This window comes from Arctopsyche grandis, chromosome 6 (genome assembly GCF_051622035.1).
Source record: "Arctopsyche grandis isolate Sample6627 chromosome 6, ASM5162203v2, whole genome shotgun sequence".
In the NCBI taxonomy this organism is placed as follows: Eukaryota; Metazoa; Arthropoda; class Insecta; order Trichoptera; family Hydropsychidae; genus Arctopsyche; species Arctopsyche grandis.
The window spans coordinates 2,580,802-2,599,543 of NC_135360.1; the positions used below are offsets into that span (position 1 = coordinate 2,580,802).

Below are 18,742 nucleotides of genomic sequence, written 5' to 3' on the forward strand. Positions count from 1 at the left end.
TGGGACTTGCCCATATTTATTTCCTACAAGATTTGTTATGGGTATGATCGGCTACACGTATTTTGAACTCAGGAGAAGTGTTGCTCTAATCAAGTACTTATTTTCTATATTTCGAGGTTTTGTTTCATGCCAGTCTATTTTATTCATTTCATTCTATTTTATAGGAGATTGGCCTTCATGCTCTGGAGAGTTTTATTTGAACCCGCCATCGTCCCCTATTTCATATTCCTCAGGCAAGAACCGCGGCATAACCGAATTCTTCCATTCCTCAAGGCCTCCGATCTTCAAACTCTCTGTATGGTGCCATTGACGTTTTTTAGATCTCTTTTCATTCGCCGCGCCGCTTCCTCGGTTACGGGGGTCACGACCAACTTGAACTAAGTTAATTGTTAACTGTTAACTTCCCGGTAAACCGGGACTTGTCGTGGTTTACAGATCTCAGATTTATTAACCATAGATATTTAGTCTTATTAACTCACGAGTTAACTGCAATTTGTTGATTGTTGAAATCATGAGTTTTTCATTTCAATGTGCCTTCTATCATTCAATTATTTCCAAACGTTCCGGTCAGCAGCCCCGGTCTAGAAGGCAGTCTACGTATATTGTAATAACTGTTTTTTGCCCATGATAACTCGAGATTTATGACAAAAAAAGGTATATCAACAATCAATGCCATATTTTATGCTTTCACAATCAAGTGGTATATGTAAAATTTATATTTTACGAGAAGAAACGTGTATATTATAATTAGAGACCCGTATTTTGGGCATCTATTTATGTCAACTCTAGCATTTTCATTTTGCGTTTTAGCGTTTTAGGGCATTAAAAATGTTCAATTTTAGCATCTATTTTTATGAAGAGTTAAATTTTAAATAATAAAACATTTCGATGAATTTTAATATAATTTATATACATATATACAATTTAAAGATAACACAACAATTAAAATATAATAGAAAAAATTCAAAAATGTTTTGAAATTATAATTACAATGAAAAAAACATGAATATAAAAATACAAAGACAAAAAATATGAATATAAAAATATAATATCAATTAAAATTGATTAAAACTTAACATGGAGCATATTTCTACAGATTCTTTTTTGAGATTCGTGCGACGATCGGCAACAATTATATTGTATTTACTAAAATACTTTTCAGCATCCACACTATTGACGGGACATCAAATAGATTTTAGAGCGGCACAACCAAACTCTTCATATTTAATTTTCGTTGCCATCAATAATAGCAATATATGCGGCGTGGATTCACTTTTTATATTCTCTATTAATTGTCTAAAAAGTGCTGATATCCTTCCAAACATTGAGCCTCTGTTAATACATTAAACAATGGCAGGTTTCTAAAAAACAAAACTGTTTCTTTAACATTAATATTAGATTTTGAACCTGCCACAGATGGATTGAATAGTTTACTCAATGTTCGGAGGAATAGATTTGTCTCATTTAGTCTTGAGTGCGAGTCTAGTTTTAAGACGCTTTTGTGAGCAGCCTTTTGGATACACAGATCCAACTGTCTTTTTTTCTTTACAGTAATAAAAAAAAGCTGTTGCTTGGTTTCGACAGGAAATACACCGTCTATGGTAAACTGCAAGCTCTGTTTTATCCCCTCAATTTCTTCACATAATAAATGGGCAAAGGGATAGGAAAACCCTTCAAAATTGTCTATTAATTTTATAAATTTTATGCAAATTTCACTTTTGTTTGTTATTTTAGCATCTATTAGCATATATTCCGAATGTTAGCATCAATTAAACATTCATAGCAAAGGGCCCAAATTACGTGTCTCTAACAATGACATACAAAATGTGATCTAGATATTTCATTTGTAAATTAATGATTGATTTACCTCTTCTTGGAATATCTTTTCTGATCACAGCTCGATATGTATGTACATATGTAGTATGTGCATAACGGTCCAATTTAAAACAAATATATTTAAATAGCAATCTGGGGGAAGAAGTGATAAAAGTCAAGTTTTCACATATTCGTGAATATGCTAGAAAATACGTAAGTAAATAATGGTCATAAGTCCCTAGAAAAGATATAATGTACTGTTATAGTACATGGGGTTAAAACAATATCTAGTTAATAAAAATAAGAACTTTAAATCTGGAACGACACATGCGTTCGCAATAAAGAACCATGTGGATTTGACAGTGATCACTTTTTAAAGACATAATAACGTTGAGAATTGTAAAGACGTTTTTCGAATAGATACATTTGTTAACAATAATGTGCGGGGGTTGAAACAAAATCTATTTAAGTATAACCAGCAGCACGGACTACTCAGCATAATCTGGCTATGGTCAGTGTGGCTATGAGTTCCACTGGTCACACTGTGCTGGCCAGACCTTGGTTTGTGATCAGGACGGTCGTTTCCTATCAGAGTTTGCCAATTTTTCTGCTTTTCATTGAAACGGTTCCTGTAAATTGGCTTTCCCTCCCTATTTCTCTCGCAAAATCTTGAGTTATATCTTTTATCTCGAGTTCTATTCGTTATATCTCAAGGTTCGCCAGGTTTCTCTCCATAGATGTCTCTGTGGATGATTATTGTATAAAAAATTGTTGATCGTATTGTATATGTATACTAAGTTTGCATTGCACTTTGTTGTGTTTGACCATAGATATCAAGTATAATTTCGAATTATGTAATAATTATGAATTAATATATAATTTGGTGTGTTTCTTGATCTATATAATACAATCGTCGCATTGGAGCTATATTTTGTAACGGGTGTTTCGAATAGACATACAATATGTTTGCAATATTGTATGTAGGGTTGAGTGTTTAGGAGTCATTCACGTAGTAATATAAAACTACCCGGTGGAGAGCAGATTTGTGGAATGTATGTGTGCACTAGAGGTTGCATTAACGGTTTACCGGTAAATCGCCAAAAAAGCACCTTTGGTAATTACCGGAAATGATTTTTTGGCGAATTAAGGACAGTTCCAGGCATATTATAACGAAAGTTTAATGTAGATATGCATGTGGAGTGGGGACTTTTGTTTTTCGACTCTGGCAGCACATAATGAATTAAATAACGAATTAAATTTATTAATATGTAAAGTAATATCAATAATAAATTTGTATAGAAGATCTCCTTTAAAAAATGATAATCTTCAAAAACATATAAAAGACGAATTAGGAAAAGAGCTTACTTTGTATCGAGATTGCGAAACTCGATGGAATTCCATACTGAAAATGCTGGAACGATTTTATGAAATTTAAAATGCAGTCTTAAAAAGTTTGATTGATATAAAATCGGAGATAAAAATCGATAATATTGAATTTGATAAAATCTCTGACATAATATTGGCATTACAACCGATAAAAATAGCTGCAGAAGCTCTATGTCGTGAAGACATAAATCTATATACAGCCGACATATGTAATATTGAAATTTATGCTTGATGAACTGTCTAAATACAGTTCTTTTTTAGCCATGGAACTTATGGCTAAAAAAGAAGACCTAATAATTCTAACCTTAGAAGACCTAATAATTCGAATAAAGGAAAGAAGAACGATATATTCCGACGTGGTTAATTATCTTAATGATACTAATACAATAAATGATTTTGATGAATATGGAATATTTATTATAATATAACGAATAAAACTACAATAATGGAAAAATTCATAGATATAACTATGTATGAAATTTTGAGGGATGAGGACTATAAAATTTCTGAACAAAAAGACAGAGAAGGAAATGAAATAGAAATAGTTGAAATCGAAAATTTTTGAAAAAATTGCTAAAAAAAGACTAACTCTGTTTATAAAAAATAACTCGATCATAAATGAAAATCAATTCGGATTCACAGAGGGAAAAAGTACCCAAGATGCCATTGCAAAAATTTCATGTATTATCCAGAGTACCTTAGACAAATCAAATAAATGTATAGGAATTTTCATTGACTTAAAAAAAGCATTTGACAGCATTTCCCATAAAAAACTTGTATTAAAATTAAAAGAAAATGGCATTGACCTCATAGCCCTTAAATGGATAGAAAGCTATTTAACAGACAGACCTCAAATTGTAAAATTAAATCAAACATATAGTACACCACTTACAAGTATATTTGGCATTCCTCAAGGCACGGTCCTCGGACCATTACTTTTTCTAATATATGTAAATGACATTTTCCAACAGAAAATAAAGGGTGATTTAATCTCTTATGCAGATGATACTGTATTATTAGTAAAAGGCCAAACTTGGGAAATAGTTAACAAACTTGCAAATGAAGATATTAATACTTTGAAATCATGGTTTGATAATAACCTACTTACACTTAATGCAAAAAAAACAACATATATATTATTCTCATTACAAAAAATACCAATAGAAAAAGTTAATATTACAATCCATGATGAAAAATGTGACTATGTAAACTGTAAACTACATGATCCTGTTTGTACTGTAATCAACTCTTCTTCTGAAATTAAATATCTCGGTGTTATCATTGATCAAAACATGAAATGGACAAGCCATATTACAGAGCTAGTAAAGAGAATAAGGAAATGTATATATATATTTGTTAGGTTAAGAAATATTTTAAATGTGAAAATAATAAAAAATGTGTATTATGCCCTTGTCCACTCTCTGCTTATCTATGGAATTATAGGTTGGGGAGGATCCTACAAAAGCAATCTAAATTCAGTAAAAGTTTCGCAAAAAATTATTATAAAAGTAATACTTAAAAAAAACTCTACTTTCTCGACAAAATCGCTTTTTAAACTATTTCCAGTACCAAATATCGATGACATATTTAAGCAAGCTTCCATTATAAAAATGTGTAAAGAAAAAAATAACAAAGAATATCAAGAATTTTATAAACTAATGAGAAATGGAAACCAATTTATCACACCAAATTTTAAAACAACACAAATGCAAAACCATTATATTTTCCAAGCCATAAATAACTATAATAATCTCCCTTCTGAATTACGCTGTATTGTTAACCAAACAGAACAAGTAAAACAAATTAAATACTTTTTCAAAAAAAACTTGCACTGAAAAATTTTAATGTAATTTTTATATAAAAAATATTATAATAGATTTTAAGAATTTATAATAGAATCGTAGCTCCCTTATCAGGCACAAGAGCTACTCTTATCTGATAAGGAATACATGTCCAACTTTGTAATAAACATTATATCCTGTAAATATATGTATATGAATAAATAAATAAAAAAATAAAAAAATTAACACTGGAAGAAAAGCTTAAATTAGCAATAAATAAAAAATAAAGTGGATAAACCGAAAAAAGCTGTAAACAATGTATTCAGAGAGAAATGTCATATTTGGAACTCGAAAAAATTCGTGGCAAATATTTAAACATAATGCATTTCAACATCTTATGACTTGCCGACCAACAAGTGTTGAAACAGAACGAGCATTTTCATCTGCGGGACAAATATGCACAAAATTTAGGTCAAGTCTAAAAGACGAAAGTATTGATTCGTCTTTTAATCTAAAAGACGAAAATTCATTGTACCAAATAAATTTTTTTAATAAACTCAACAAAACCAACAAATTGTTATATTATTTTATTATTAATTTTGTTTTTCATTTACCGGTAAATAACCGGTAAACCAGTAATGGGAAAAATTATTTACCATTTACCGGTTATTGCAATTTGACGGTAAATTGCAAGCTCTAGAGAGCACTGAGGAAATATCTTCTAGTGAGTGATTTTGATCAAATATCACATTTTTCTCAAAAATTAAAATTTATTAGCAACTGATATTACACCCAATATATGAACTCATGTATTTTGTCTTGAATAATTTTAAATGAATATTTGCATAGATTTTATCCAGAGTGGTAAAATAAATAAGGCTAGCTCTGAGTAAATGATTTTAAACAAACGTCTCATTTCTGAGGCTTAACTTATTTATGTATATAAGGGTCAGGATAGACTAGGTTAGGTTAAGGTTGGCCCTAGTCAATTAAGATTAGGTTGTTAGGGTCAGTATTATTCAGTCTCAGTGTCACACGCGAGAACTGAGACCGCATATTAAAGTAAAAATGTGAAAGTAGATATGTGCAGGTGCAGACCGCATACTAAACTAGCACCGTTATATCTCTCAGTAAATGATCTAAAACAAACATCTCATTTCTGAGGCTTAACTCGCGCGTGAGTCTTTGAATGCCTCGAAAGTAAACATTTACGAGCGAATGATTTAAAACAACTCTCGCATTTGAATGGTTTTTCCCCAGTATGGGTTATCGAATGTTCTAAAAGGCTACTTTTCCTGACGTATGATCGTGAACAAATGTCACATTTGTGTGTGTATATCCGAGTGTGTTGAATCATGTGGTTATCGAGATATTGCTTCCTAGTGAATGATTTCGAGCAAATGTCGCATTTGTGTGGCTTTACCCCAGTATGAATACTCATGTGTTCACAGAGGTGATACTTTGAAGTGAATGATTTCAAACAAATATCACACTTGAACGGTTTTTCTCCAGAGTGGCGTTTCATATGTTTCGTAAGGTTATCTTTCCTAGCAAATATTTTCAAACAAATTTCGCACTCGTGTGACTTTACCCCGGTATGTACACTCATGTGCGTACGGAGGTAAGACTTTAAAGTGAATGACTTTGAACAAATCTCACATTCGTGTGGTTTTACCCCACTGTGGATACTCATATGTGCGGTGAGTTCGCATTTTCTATAGAATAGTTTTGAACAAACGTCACATTTGTGTGACTTTACACCAATGTGAATGTTCATATGTGCGCTGAGTTTATACTTTCTGAGGAATGACTTTGAACAAATGTCACACTTGTGTGGCTTTACCCCAGTATGAATACCCCTGTGTACACGGAGTTGAGACTTTGAAGTGAATGACTTTAAACAAAATTCACATTTATGCGGCTTCACCCCACTGTGAGTACGCATATGTGCACCGAGGAGAGATTTTGAAGTGAATGATTTCATACAAACAATACAGTTGAAGGGTGTTTCTCCCGTGTGGCGTCTCATATGTTCCACAAGGAATCGTTTTTGTACGAATGATTTGGAGCAAACGTTGCATTTGTGTGGCTTTTCCCCAGTGTGAATATATGCGTGTACAGCGAGGCTAGATACACGAGTAAATGATTTAGAACAAACGTCACATTTGTGTAGCTTTATATCGGTGTTATTAAGTTTATTATGAGTATTCATGTGTATACCGATTTCAGATTTTGTCTTGAATGATTTTAAACAAATATCACATTTGAACGGTTTTACTCCAGAGTGGCGTCGCATATGTTTCATAAGGTGATCTTTCCTACCAAATGATAATAAACAAGCATCACATTTGAATGGTTTTTCTCCAGAGTGGCCTTTCATATGTTTCTTAAGGTTATCTTTCCTGACAAATAGTTTTAAACAAATTTCACATTTGTGCGGCTTCACCTCACTATGAACACTCATGTGTGTGCGGAGGTAAGATTTTAAAGTGAATGATTTCAAACACAACTCACATTTGTGTGGCTTTACCCCACTGTGAATACTCATATGTGCACCCAAGTCACATTTTCTAAGGAATGATTTTGAACAAATGTCACATTTGTGTGGCTTCACCCCACTGTGACTATGGTCTAATTCGGAATTCAAAGTAGGGCACGTCGTATCTAAAGCTTTGCGAAATGGCAATTCTTGCGCTGAAATTTCAATGGTATTTATTACATGTCCCATGTGATGCGTCGAAGTAATTTTCCCTCCGCGTGTCTAAAAAATAAACCAAACACTTTTATAGTGGGACTAATTTTCATTATACATGTGAATTTATTTATTTTCAATTCATTATTAATTAATTGTTAACCGTTTGCCCGCGGCTATCTTCTATGGTAGCTTTGGGCGACAAGTCTGTAGCGCGGCTGTCTTCCATAGAATTTCTGAACTTTGCACGGGATTTTGAGGCTTATATGCGCCTATTTCGACTGTTTTAAGGCTCAAAATTGGTTGAATATATTACTGATAGTTGAATGTCATCTATTCAATTTGCTTAAAATGAATATATACCAGTCAAAAATTAGTTTTTGTGGAACCATACTGAAACCTCGTTTATGTGACGTCACATCTTCATACAATTATGAAGAATGATTATTTGACAATTAATCCAAAACTACGAGATATATTATGTATTTTATTGTTTAAATTAATACTTTATGTGTTAATTAACCTATCTGGTTACTTGAGTAAATATTAAAATCTATATTTAAGGTCGAAAACTCGATTGCCAAATTCGCGAAAAAAGTACCGCGTACAAGGCTTTTTCGCTATATTTATTGCCGCGGGCAAACGGTTAAGCTTGAGATCGTTCTAAGACAGTCGAATCGTATTTACATACCTCGTCATTGTCTGGTGAATTGGAAATGTTGGATAGTAAATCAGCACCCAGTTCATTTTCCCATATTAAATCTGACAGCAAAACTTCCTCGGGCTTCACTTTCAAATACTTGTTTAATCCCACCTTCGACGTTTTGTCACTCCGATAACAAGCATTTCGAAAGCTATTGAGCAATTCCAGATTGTTGACACATGATAGGCATATCACATCTGGCAGATCGTCACCTTTGTTAACCTACAAGTGGGAAAGGTATTGAAGATCACGAAGAATATCGAATCATAGATGGCAATGGTTTTAGTGCGACTAACCCGCAGCCGGCAACAGGTCCAAATGAGGTGCTCCAAACGCGGTGGATGAAGATCGTCGTGGATGGGGACGAGAGCCTCTGCTGGAGTAGAGAAGAGGCAAAGTCTGCACTCCATCATACCTGGTTGACACGATACGATACAGACGGGGGATTTAGGATTGTACCAGTTTACGAACGGCGTTCCAAAATGGGGGCGAATTGAAGAGCAGAATCGAAATGTTATATGTAGAACAAAAAATGGTATCAACCAGAGACAATACGGATTGTGGAGCAATACGTCAAACTTGGTAAACGGATTATTCCGCAAAAAGGATCTCGCGCACAACAATCTTTGCCACAAAAATCGCGAATACGGAATATCTGGCACTCGAGTTTTCGTTGGTACAATATATCGCGTGGGTTCGGTGATAATTGGTCACAAAGCGCTCCCCCAAAAGTCACTAAAATCTCTAATAAAGGAACATCTGGCAGCCGAAAAATCCATCATTCTAACGAAAACTCGAGTGCCAAATATTCCGCATTCGCGGTTTTCATAGCAAAAGTTGTCTTTGCAATGTGACTAATAACTAGGTGCCCGGATAACCAAGGTGCCGCTTATTGTTCGATTGTTGTAAATGCTTTGTAAAAAAGGTTCGGCAAACCTTTAACAATGCATTAACAACATTTGAACAATGAACGACACCTTGGTTATCCGGGCTCTACTAATAACACTGAGCAACAAAAAATCACGTTTTTGAGTTACCAGAGCGGAGACTAACCAATCTTTACTAACTTTGACCCACTGAATTCGAATATGATAATGATTTTTGTTGGTTGGTGATCGTTTACGAGATATGAGCGTTTAATAAAATGCGCGATTTTTACATTTTTTTTGCTTTTGCGGTCTTTAACTCAAAATCTAGTATTTTTGTGCTCAAAGTGAGTATTGGAATCAATAGTCAGATGTTTTTTCTATTGATTGTGATATTTCATTGCTTTAAAATACTTCTAATTAATTGTCTAGCAAATTTTTAAAGTCCAAAATATATATTTTTTTACGGATTTTTTCTCCGTGCTATTTTGCATTTATTTGTCAATTTTTTTATTTCACCTCGTTTATAAGAATTGGTTTTCTATCTTAATATTTTTTGTTTTTATCTAAACGTACTAACTTGAACGGTAATTGCAATTTAAATGCTTTCGTTGTGTATACGTTTGAAACGCGGATAGCAGGGTGCAAGCGAGACGGCATGTAATCCACCTCACAGAGTACAGCAGTCGGACTAATTCGGTCGATCGGTAATTTTTTTTGTTGCTCAGTGTAATCCAATTACCATCGCGTTTCGATTGATGTAATATATTTGCACCTTTATATCCATCGCGGCTTTAAATCCATTTACGGATCCAAGTTCTATTGTTCGCTGAATGGGAGAGAATCCGGTGAATTTCTAGCTCTTTTATCGACATATTCCGTACCCTCCAATACCAGATCCGTCATTTTAAAATGGCAATTAATTAAATAGCCAGTATTTTAATAAATTTATGTAAGTACATAAATCAGTTTTCGGCCAGTATTTTATTTCAGAATGGTCAATATTTTATTATTAAATGACAAGTGGTAAGTATAAAGATTTGACGGTTTGGTGACTATTCCGCAAAAAGCAATCTTGCGCACGTGACTAAAATCTCGATCACGGAACATCTGGCACTCAAAAACTCCATCGATCGAAAGTTATCTACGCGATATTTTGTACTAACGGGAGTGCCAGATATTCCGTATTCGCGATTTTTGTGGCAACGATTGTCGTGCGCGCGATCGTAATTTGCGCAATAATCCTGTGGCGGCTCGCTTATACGACATGGTCGAGTTTGGTTGCCTTCCTGCGAGTGGGGACCAACCCGGCTGGGTTCGGAGAGCTGCTACTGACTCTGTCTTCAGCTGTCATATAATAAACACGTGCATTAACATGCCAGTCGTCTCATTCGTTCATCCTCCATACTGGTGACCCCCGACATCGAGCCACGCAGCCTCGATCAATTTCAACATGCCGCTCATCCCTGCCTCGCCGAGCCAGGCGGAAGAGCTACCCGTTGCGCCCCCATCGCCATCAACAGAGCGCGTCGCGGCCCGCGGGTGACAATAAACGAGCAGACACGGCTACCTACCTACCTACCTACCTACCTACCGACGTCCAGCCACAACGTCGATGACAGGTGCTTAAAAAAATGGGGGAGCGAATGAGACGACGATCTTGACAGCTGGATGTGGAGTCATGCGCGATCCACTACACATAGAACGGTCATCCAGCACCACAAGACATACACCACCTCAGCACCATCATCATCATCATCATCATCAAGGCCCCGTCCGTCCCCACGAGCGTCGTCACGCCGAGACGGGCGGTAGCGCTACAACACCTCCACGAGCCACAACGACTCACAGTCCAGCTCGGAGTATCATCAACCACATCGATGCCCCTGCCGCCCCCGCCGCCCCACCAACCGACATCAGCCTCGGAAGAGCGGCGCCGCCGCAGCATCGCATCGCGCGACCATCGGACCAGCCACCGCCCTCGAATCTACCGACCATTCAGGGCGGTACACCTATGTACACAGCGGATGACCCACGTCAACAATTTTTTTTCTCCCCACGTAATAATTTTTTCTCTTTGTGTAACAATAATTTTTTTCTTTTGTAAAATTTGTTTCTTTGTAATTTTGGTATCGCTGATGCTGGGGGGGGGAGTGATGTGGCGGCTCGCTTATACGACATGGTCGAGTTTGGTTGCCTTCCTGCGAGTGGGGACCAACCCGGCTGGGTTCGGAGAGCTGCTACTGACTCTGTCTTCAGCTGTCATATAATTATAGGGGATGAACGAATGAGACGACTGGCATGTTAATGCACGTGTTTATTATATGACAGCTGAAGACGGAGTGGGTAGCAGCTCTCCGAACCCAGCCGGGTTGGTCCCCACTCGCAGGAAGGCAACCAAACTCGACCATGTCGTATAAGCGAGCCGCCACATCACTCCCCCCCCAGCATCAGCGATACCAAAATTACAAAGAAACAAATTTTACAAAAGAAAAAAATTATTGTTACACAAAGAGAAAAAATTATTACGTGGGGAGAAAAAAAATTGTTGACGTGGGTCATCCGCTGTGTACATAGGTGTACCGCCCTGAATGGTCGGTAGATTCGAGGGCGGTGACGTCGCGAGCAGGACGGTGGGTGGTCCGATGGTCGCGCCGATCAATGCGATGCTGCGGCGGCGCCGCTCTTCCGAGGCTGATGTCGGTTGGTGGGGCGGCGGGGGCGGCAGGGGTGGCAGGGGCATCGATGTGGTTGATGATACTCCGAGCTGGACTGTGAGTCGTTGTGGCTCGTGGAGGTGTTGTAGCGCTACCGCCCGTCTCGGCGTGACGACGCTCGTGGGGACGGACGGGGCCTTGATGATGATGATGATGATGATGGTGCTGAGGTGGTGTATGTCTTGTGGTGCTGGATGACCGTTCTATGTGTAGTGGATCGCGCATGACTCCACATCCAGCTGTCAAGATCGTCGTCTCATTCGCTCCCCCATTTTTTAAAAGCACCTGTCGTCGACGTTGTGGCTGGACTCCAGTCGATAGGTAGATAGGTAGGTAGCCGTGTCTGCTCGTTTATTGTCACCCGCGGGCCGCGACGCGTGTTGATGGCGATGGGGGCGCGGCGGGTAGCTTCCCCGCCTGGCTCGGCGAGGCAGGGATGAGCGGCATGTTGAAATTGATCGAGGCTGCGTGGCTCGATGTCGGGGGTCACCAGTATAGGGGATGAACGAATGAGACGACTGGCATGTTAATGCACGTGTTTATTATATGACAGCTGAAGACGGAGTGGGTAGCAGCTCTCCGAACCCAGCCGGGTTGGTCCCCACTCGCAGGAAGGCAACCAAACTCGACCATGTCGTATAAGCGAGCCGCCACATAATAAACACGTGCATTAACATGCCAGTCGTCTCATTCGTTCATCCTCCATAATCCGTTTACCATTGTGATCATTCATATATTTTTATGCTATATTAACACACCTTTAAACTGCATCCCTGTGCCTACATCTGCATGAGCGATACCTAAAAATAAAGGGCAATAAGCAGGCATTAGAAAAAGTCTAACCTTTTATGGAAATTTATTATAAAAAAAAATCCAATTTATTCGGAGTCTATCTGTAATGCTGCTGGTCCGACTTGGATATTTGTGACTCCAGGTAGATTGTTTTTTTATCAGAATTTGCCATTTTTTTTTATTACATTGTTGAAACGGTTCCTCGATTAAATTGGCTAAAATCCTTCCTAACTACTACGTCACCACTATTTGAGTACGATTAATGTATAATAAAATTGATGTAAAAGTTAAAATTTGTAGTCTCATTAACTTCGAGTTTTCAGTGTCTCGTAATTCTGCGACTTATGTAATAAAAATGTTTTATATTGTAAACGGGTTACGTCGCATAAGTGAATAGCTATCATGATAACCACCGCTATGAAAATCGCGTGCGCGGATCTGCCGACTCATTAGGCGTACAAAAAACTGAGCGAATGTTATTTTTACGAGATTTTTATCATTATCATAAAAATTCACAATGTTTCGTTAATTTCGAGTTTTTTAGTATCTTGTAATTCAGTGACTTATGTAATAAAAATACTGCATTGTTTGTAATTGGCAATGAATTCTCCCACTTGACAAATTTTCGAAAACTTATTGTGCCTCTGTGGCTCTGTATTTTTTTTTCTATTGACAGATGCTTAAATTTGTTTTTATTAGATTAAATAAACATTAGAAAACAATTAACAAAAAAAATTTGCACACATACCACTTTTAATTTAGGCAGTATTAGCAAATAACTGAGAATTTGGTGTTTTTTTTTTATAAAAATCATTAAAACCATGGGTCTTGCACTTAGCTTCTTAGGGTCTTGTACTAAGGCATGTGTAGATCAAAATGTCCTAAATGATGTAAGGCTTATATTGCGAGCTATCATCCTTCGAAGGTCTTGCACTTGGCTTCATAACATCCTATATAATGTGAAAAATAATAAAAAAAGACAAATATTTGAAATTAAAACAAAAAAAAACAGGTAAATTTTATTTACTCGACTCCGATTCATTATTTCGCTGTGACATTACAGAGTGATCCAATGCGCCACTGTGACCAAACATATTAGTTACATAAATACCAAGTAAACCAAGAATAAATTACAAATATACAATGTCAGGAAAAAGCAATTTAGAAGTACAGAATAAATTTTAGTGCTCTTACATAATTATTGGCAGTAAAATATCAAAATACACCTCTAATACGTTGTGAAGATTAATATCAATTGTCTGAGGCTAGTTCGTGGGTATATTAGTTGTGAATTTTGTGAGTAAATTAGTATTCCCGGACAAGACTCATTATTTGGATATAGGCAACTACCATGAGTACACATGTTTGAATGCTGCCCTATCTTGTCTGATATCACCTCTGTCTTAAAAGTTAAATCTTATTGGCAACTGAGTTTAGACCAATGTGGCATTTGTGTGGTTTTACCCCACTGTGAACACTTACTAATGTTTTGTCTGCAATGATTTTAAATAAACATTTGCACAGATTTTCTCCAGAGTGGTATCACAAATAAGGTTATATCGGTGCTAGTTTAGTATGCGGTCCACCTTAGCATGCGATCTACCTTTGAATCGCAGTCGACTCTTTTATTTTATTTGTATCGTAGCAACAAAAACATATCTTAGCAGCCAACACCTATTTATGTGAGGGTCAATATAGATTAGGTTAAGTTAAGGTTGGCCCTGTAGGAATATAGCACGACTTGCGCTATTACGAATCAAAACCAGTGATCTCATCATTGATCCTGTACAAACATGCATAACTCAAGGGCAACGTCCCCTTTGACCATTCCAGAAGAAAGAGTTCATCGCTCGATCGTAAAACGAACGAAACCCAACAGTGATGTCATCAGGCAACCGCAACACATGTCCTTAAAAGTCGTTTACACGTGGCACACGACCGCATTCTTAAACGAACAACGTGCTGGCGCTGACCCCGTAGCTATAAACCACACGTGTACCGAAGACACGTGCCTCGAAAACAGGTCAACACGTGTCTTGGAAACGAAGACAAAGCATCTGCGCACGGCACGCTTCAAGCCAGAACGTATATAAAGCGACGCACCAGCTCCCAACACCAGAGTGAACCTCTGGAGTGCAACCAGCTCACTTCTCCGAAGCTCAACCTCTTCGTACATACAATAGCCATTGTAACAATTGAACAAAAATAAACGATCCTCTTACAAACACAACCGGTGTTTTCTTAGACCGGGACACGGTCAACACACCTGTCCCGCGTACTAAAGCCTTGTTCACTTAAGGTTTGGTTAAGAGATATGTATCGTCGTTAATGTACATACAAGTAAAGTTTATCATTGTGTATTTTTTTCGCTATAAATGTAATTTTTGATTTTTAAAGTTTTATTTCATCAATATTTTCACACAAAAAAACATATCTTAGCAGCCAACACTTGGCCCTAGTCATTTAAGATTAGGTTGTTAGGGTCAGTATTATTCAGTCTGAGACCGCATATTAAAGTAAAAATGTGAAAGTAGATATGTGCAGGTGCAGACCGCATACTAGACTAGCACCGTTATATCTCTCAGTAAATGATCTAAAACAAACATCTCATTTCTGAGGATTATCTCCCGCGTGAGTCTTCAAATGCTTCGAAAGTAAACATTTTCGAGCGAATGATTTAAAACAACTCTCACATTTGAAAGGATTTTCTCCAGTGTGGGTTATCGAATGTTCTAAAAGGCTACTTTTCCTGACATATGATCGTGAACAAATTCCACATTTGTGTGTATATGTCTGAGTGTGTTGAATCATGTGGTTATCGAGATATTGTTTCCTAGTAAATGATTTTGGGCAAATGTCACATTTGTGTGGCTTTACCCCCGTATGAGTACACATGTGTTCACAGAGGTGAGATTTTGATTCGAATGATTTGAAGCAAATATCACATTTGAACAATTTTTCTCCCGAGTGACGTTTCATATGTTTCGTAAGGCTACCTTTCCTAGCAAATAAGTTGAAACAAATTTCGCATTTGTGTGGTTTTACCCCGGTATGAATACTCATATGTGAATTGAGTTCGGCTTTTCTATGGAATGATTTTGAACAAACGTCACAACTGTGTGCTTTTACCCCGCTATGAATTTTCATGTGTACGCGTAGCTGAGCTTTTGAAACTAATGATTTTTGACAAAACTCACACTTGTGTGGCTTCACCCCGTTATGAATACTCATATGTGCATTGAGTTCGTATTTTCTATGGTATGATTTTGAACAAATGTCACATTTGTGTGGCTTTACCCCAGTATGAATACTCATATGGAAACTGAGGTCACGATTTCTACGGAATGATTTCGAACAAATGTCACAAGTGTGTGCTTTTACCCCACTATGAATTTTCATGTGTACACGGAGCTGAGATTTTGCAGCAAAAGATTTTAAGCAAAACTCGCATTTGTGTGGCATCACCCCACTATGAATACTCATATGTGCATCGAGTTCATATTTTCTAAGGAATGATTTCGAACAAATGTCACATTTGTGTGGCTTCACTCCCGTATGAATACCCATGTGAACACAGATTTGATATTTTGAAGTGAACGATTTTAAACAAATATCACATTTGAACGGCTTTTCTCCAGAGTGGCGTCTCATATGTATCATGAGGGTTTCTTTCCTAACAAAGAATTCTAAACAAATGTTACATTTGTGTGGCTTTACCCCAGTATGAATACTCATATGTGAATTGAGTTCACCTTTTCTAAGGAATGATTTTGAACATACGTCACAATTGTGTGATTTTACCCCACTGTGAATAAGCATATGTGCATTGAGGAAACACTTTCGGGCGAATGATTTTAAACATATTTCACATTTGTGTGGTCTTACCCCTGTGTGAACACTCATATGCACACCGAGACAATTTTTCCTATTAAATGCCTTAGAACAAATGTCACATTCATACAGCTTTTTTCGAATATCAGATGTTTTCAGTGTCGACGATGTGTCTCGGATATTAATTCTATGTTTCAATTCAGAATAAGTAGTGCTCATCTTATCGAAAGCTTTTCGTAATGGTAATTCTTCTGCTGGAATGTCAACAGTATCTATTATTTCTGCCATCTTATCATTCGAAGAAATTTTTCCTCTACATGTCTGAAAAATAAACCAAACGTTTTACATATAATTTTATTTTAGTAGTGTGATTAGATATCATTTTACTTGCAAATTTATATTGTCTAATCCTATTTATTTATTTACCTCGCTATTGTCTGGTGAACTGGAAATGTTGGGTAGCAAATCAGTGCACAACTCATTTTCCCATATTAAATCTGAGAGGAAAACCTCCTCCGGCTTGACTTTCAAATACTTGTCAAGTCCCACCTTCGACGTTTTGTCACTCCGATAACAAGCATTTCGAAAGCTATTGAGCAATTCCAGATTGTTGAGACACGAAAGGCATAGCATATCTGGCAGCTCGTCACCTTTCTTGACCTACAAATGGGAAAGGTATTGACGATCAGAAGAATAACGAGTCATAAATAGCAATGGTTTTAGTGGGACTAACCCGCAGCCGGCAACAGGTCCAAATGAGGTGCTCCAAACGCAGTGGTTGAAGATCGTCGTGGATGGGGACGAGAGCCTCTGCTGGAGTAGAGAAGAGGCAAAGTCTGCACTCCATCATACCGGGTTGAGACGATACGATTAAGCCCAGACCAGCCCGAGTGACTCGGACGCTACTTGAAACGTGGTGACAGGTGATCCGAGGTATTTTTGGACCTGACAAATCGGACGGTGCCCCACTTAGCAGATAGTATGCTTATTCAAGTGGCCTTTCAAAATGGGGGGCAGAGGGCAAAGCGTCGAAAGCATATGCGGAAAGAAATGGACAAGAGACAATATGGTTTGTGGAGCAGTATGTCAAACATGTGTTTACGTTTTACGTCACAAAGGTGAACCACTACCAGATAGGGCTTCCAAGCCGGCTTAAACCGCAACCGAAAAACCGGCTTTTTGACCATATTTAAAAACCGAAAACCGACTTTTGGCCAGTGGCGTAACTAGGAATTTTGGACCCGTAAGCAAAAAATCATCAAGGGCCCTTCCCCCCCCTCGAATTTTTAAATCGAAATACCAAATTTTTGGTTTCACAACGCAGTATTATATAAATTTAATTATTGTTAATATGTAGGTACATAATATAATTTTCTTAATTTTATAGGGCGGGTAATTTTAATTTTAAAGGTTTGGACCGTTTCCCGGCCTATGGAAATTCAGTTGAATTTTGAAGAGGATCTTTATTACACGATTAATACAGGTGTATTTGTATGTACAGCGAATTAGGTAGGTGATTCGCTGGAATGAGCCAGGTCGAGTTCCTGAAGCTCACTGGCATCTGGGGACGATGCGCTGATTTATAAAGGTGTTTCTTTGAGCAACGTGTAGTCGGGCTGGTGAGATCACGTTCTGGAAGATTCCAACGGGGTCGAGATCTTCCTTTGTGTTCTATGTTTGATGTGTAGTTGCGTAGCTTCTTGTTATTTCCCGCGTACTCGTGATTGCGTATCTGGAGGGAGTCGAATCGCCTTTATGGGTAAGCTGGACGAAGTATTTCGGCCACGGCTGACTTTCGTGTACGAGAACAGGACGCGATGATGTCATTTGTACAGATTAAGTTCAATGAGGGAAATAGGTGATAATCAACGACCAAGTTTCGTATGGTACAAGTCGTGCTATATCCCTACAATTTAACTCGCCTATTTTAAAATTTCTTCTTTCAAACCCAACTGTTTGCAAAATTATGAATTAGTTGTTTGAGGTCCATTTTGGCTGCTTCTTTGCGCTCAATTGTAACGAAAGATATTTCATTGAGTCTGGTTAGACCCATCGAATTTGTTTTGTAATCTTTAATTATTTTTAATTCATTGAATGTTCTTTCTACACTAGCCACAGGCAGTGGCGGACTGGCCATACAAGCGAACATGCCCGATGGC

At 37.4% G+C, this 18,742-nt stretch overlaps 5 protein-coding genes across 7 annotated transcripts in view; 1 reads left to right on the plus strand and 4 right to left on the minus strand.

The window, feature by feature from the left end:
* LOC143913579 (uncharacterized) overlaps window positions 1-18,742 on the minus strand; it is a 346,453-nt gene that overhangs the window by 212,699 nt on the left and 115,012 nt on the right. The gene's annotated exons all lie outside the window — the stretch shown is intronic.
* Window positions 1-18,742, minus strand: part of LOC143913567 (uncharacterized) — a 781,442-nt gene that overhangs the window by 183,048 nt on the left and 579,652 nt on the right. The window lies entirely within an intron of this gene.
* Window positions 5,590-10,030, minus strand: LOC143913696 (uncharacterized). Its single transcript, XM_077433660.1, has 4 exons — window positions 9,986-10,030; window positions 8,674-8,955; window positions 8,366-8,599; window positions 5,590-7,743 (listed from the first exon to the last, which is right to left on the minus strand). The coding sequence occupies exons 1-4, from the start codon at window positions 10,028-10,030 to the stop codon at window positions 6,136-6,138; spliced, it is 2,169 nt and encodes a 722-aa protein (XP_077289786.1). The 3' UTR covers window positions 5,590-6,135.
* Window positions 10,529-13,714, plus strand: LOC143913574 (uncharacterized). The gene is made up of 2 exons (XM_077433453.1): window positions 10,529-11,509; window positions 12,615-13,714. The coding sequence occupies exon 1, from the start codon at window positions 10,925-10,927 to the stop codon at window positions 11,348-11,350; it is 426 nt and encodes a 141-aa protein (XP_077289579.1). The 5' UTR covers window positions 10,529-10,924; the 3' UTR covers window positions 11,351-11,509; window positions 12,615-13,714.
* Window positions 11,323-18,543, minus strand: LOC143913491 (uncharacterized). Of its 2 annotated transcripts, none has more exons than XM_077433327.1 (4): window positions 17,317-18,543; window positions 17,010-17,243; window positions 12,615-16,904; window positions 11,323-11,509 (listed from the first exon to the last, which is right to left on the minus strand). In XM_077433327.1, the coding sequence occupies exons 1-3, from the start codon at window positions 17,431-17,433 to the stop codon at window positions 15,360-15,362; spliced, it is 1,896 nt and encodes a 631-aa protein (XP_077289453.1). In that variant the 5' UTR covers window positions 17,434-18,543; the 3' UTR covers window positions 11,323-11,509; window positions 12,615-15,359. The 2 variants fall into 2 exon arrangements, with proteins under 2 accessions (XP_077289453.1, XP_077289454.1); XM_077433328.1 differs by lacking the exon at window positions 11,323-11,509 and having other exon boundaries at window positions 13,760-14,426; window positions 15,202-16,904; window positions 17,317-17,708.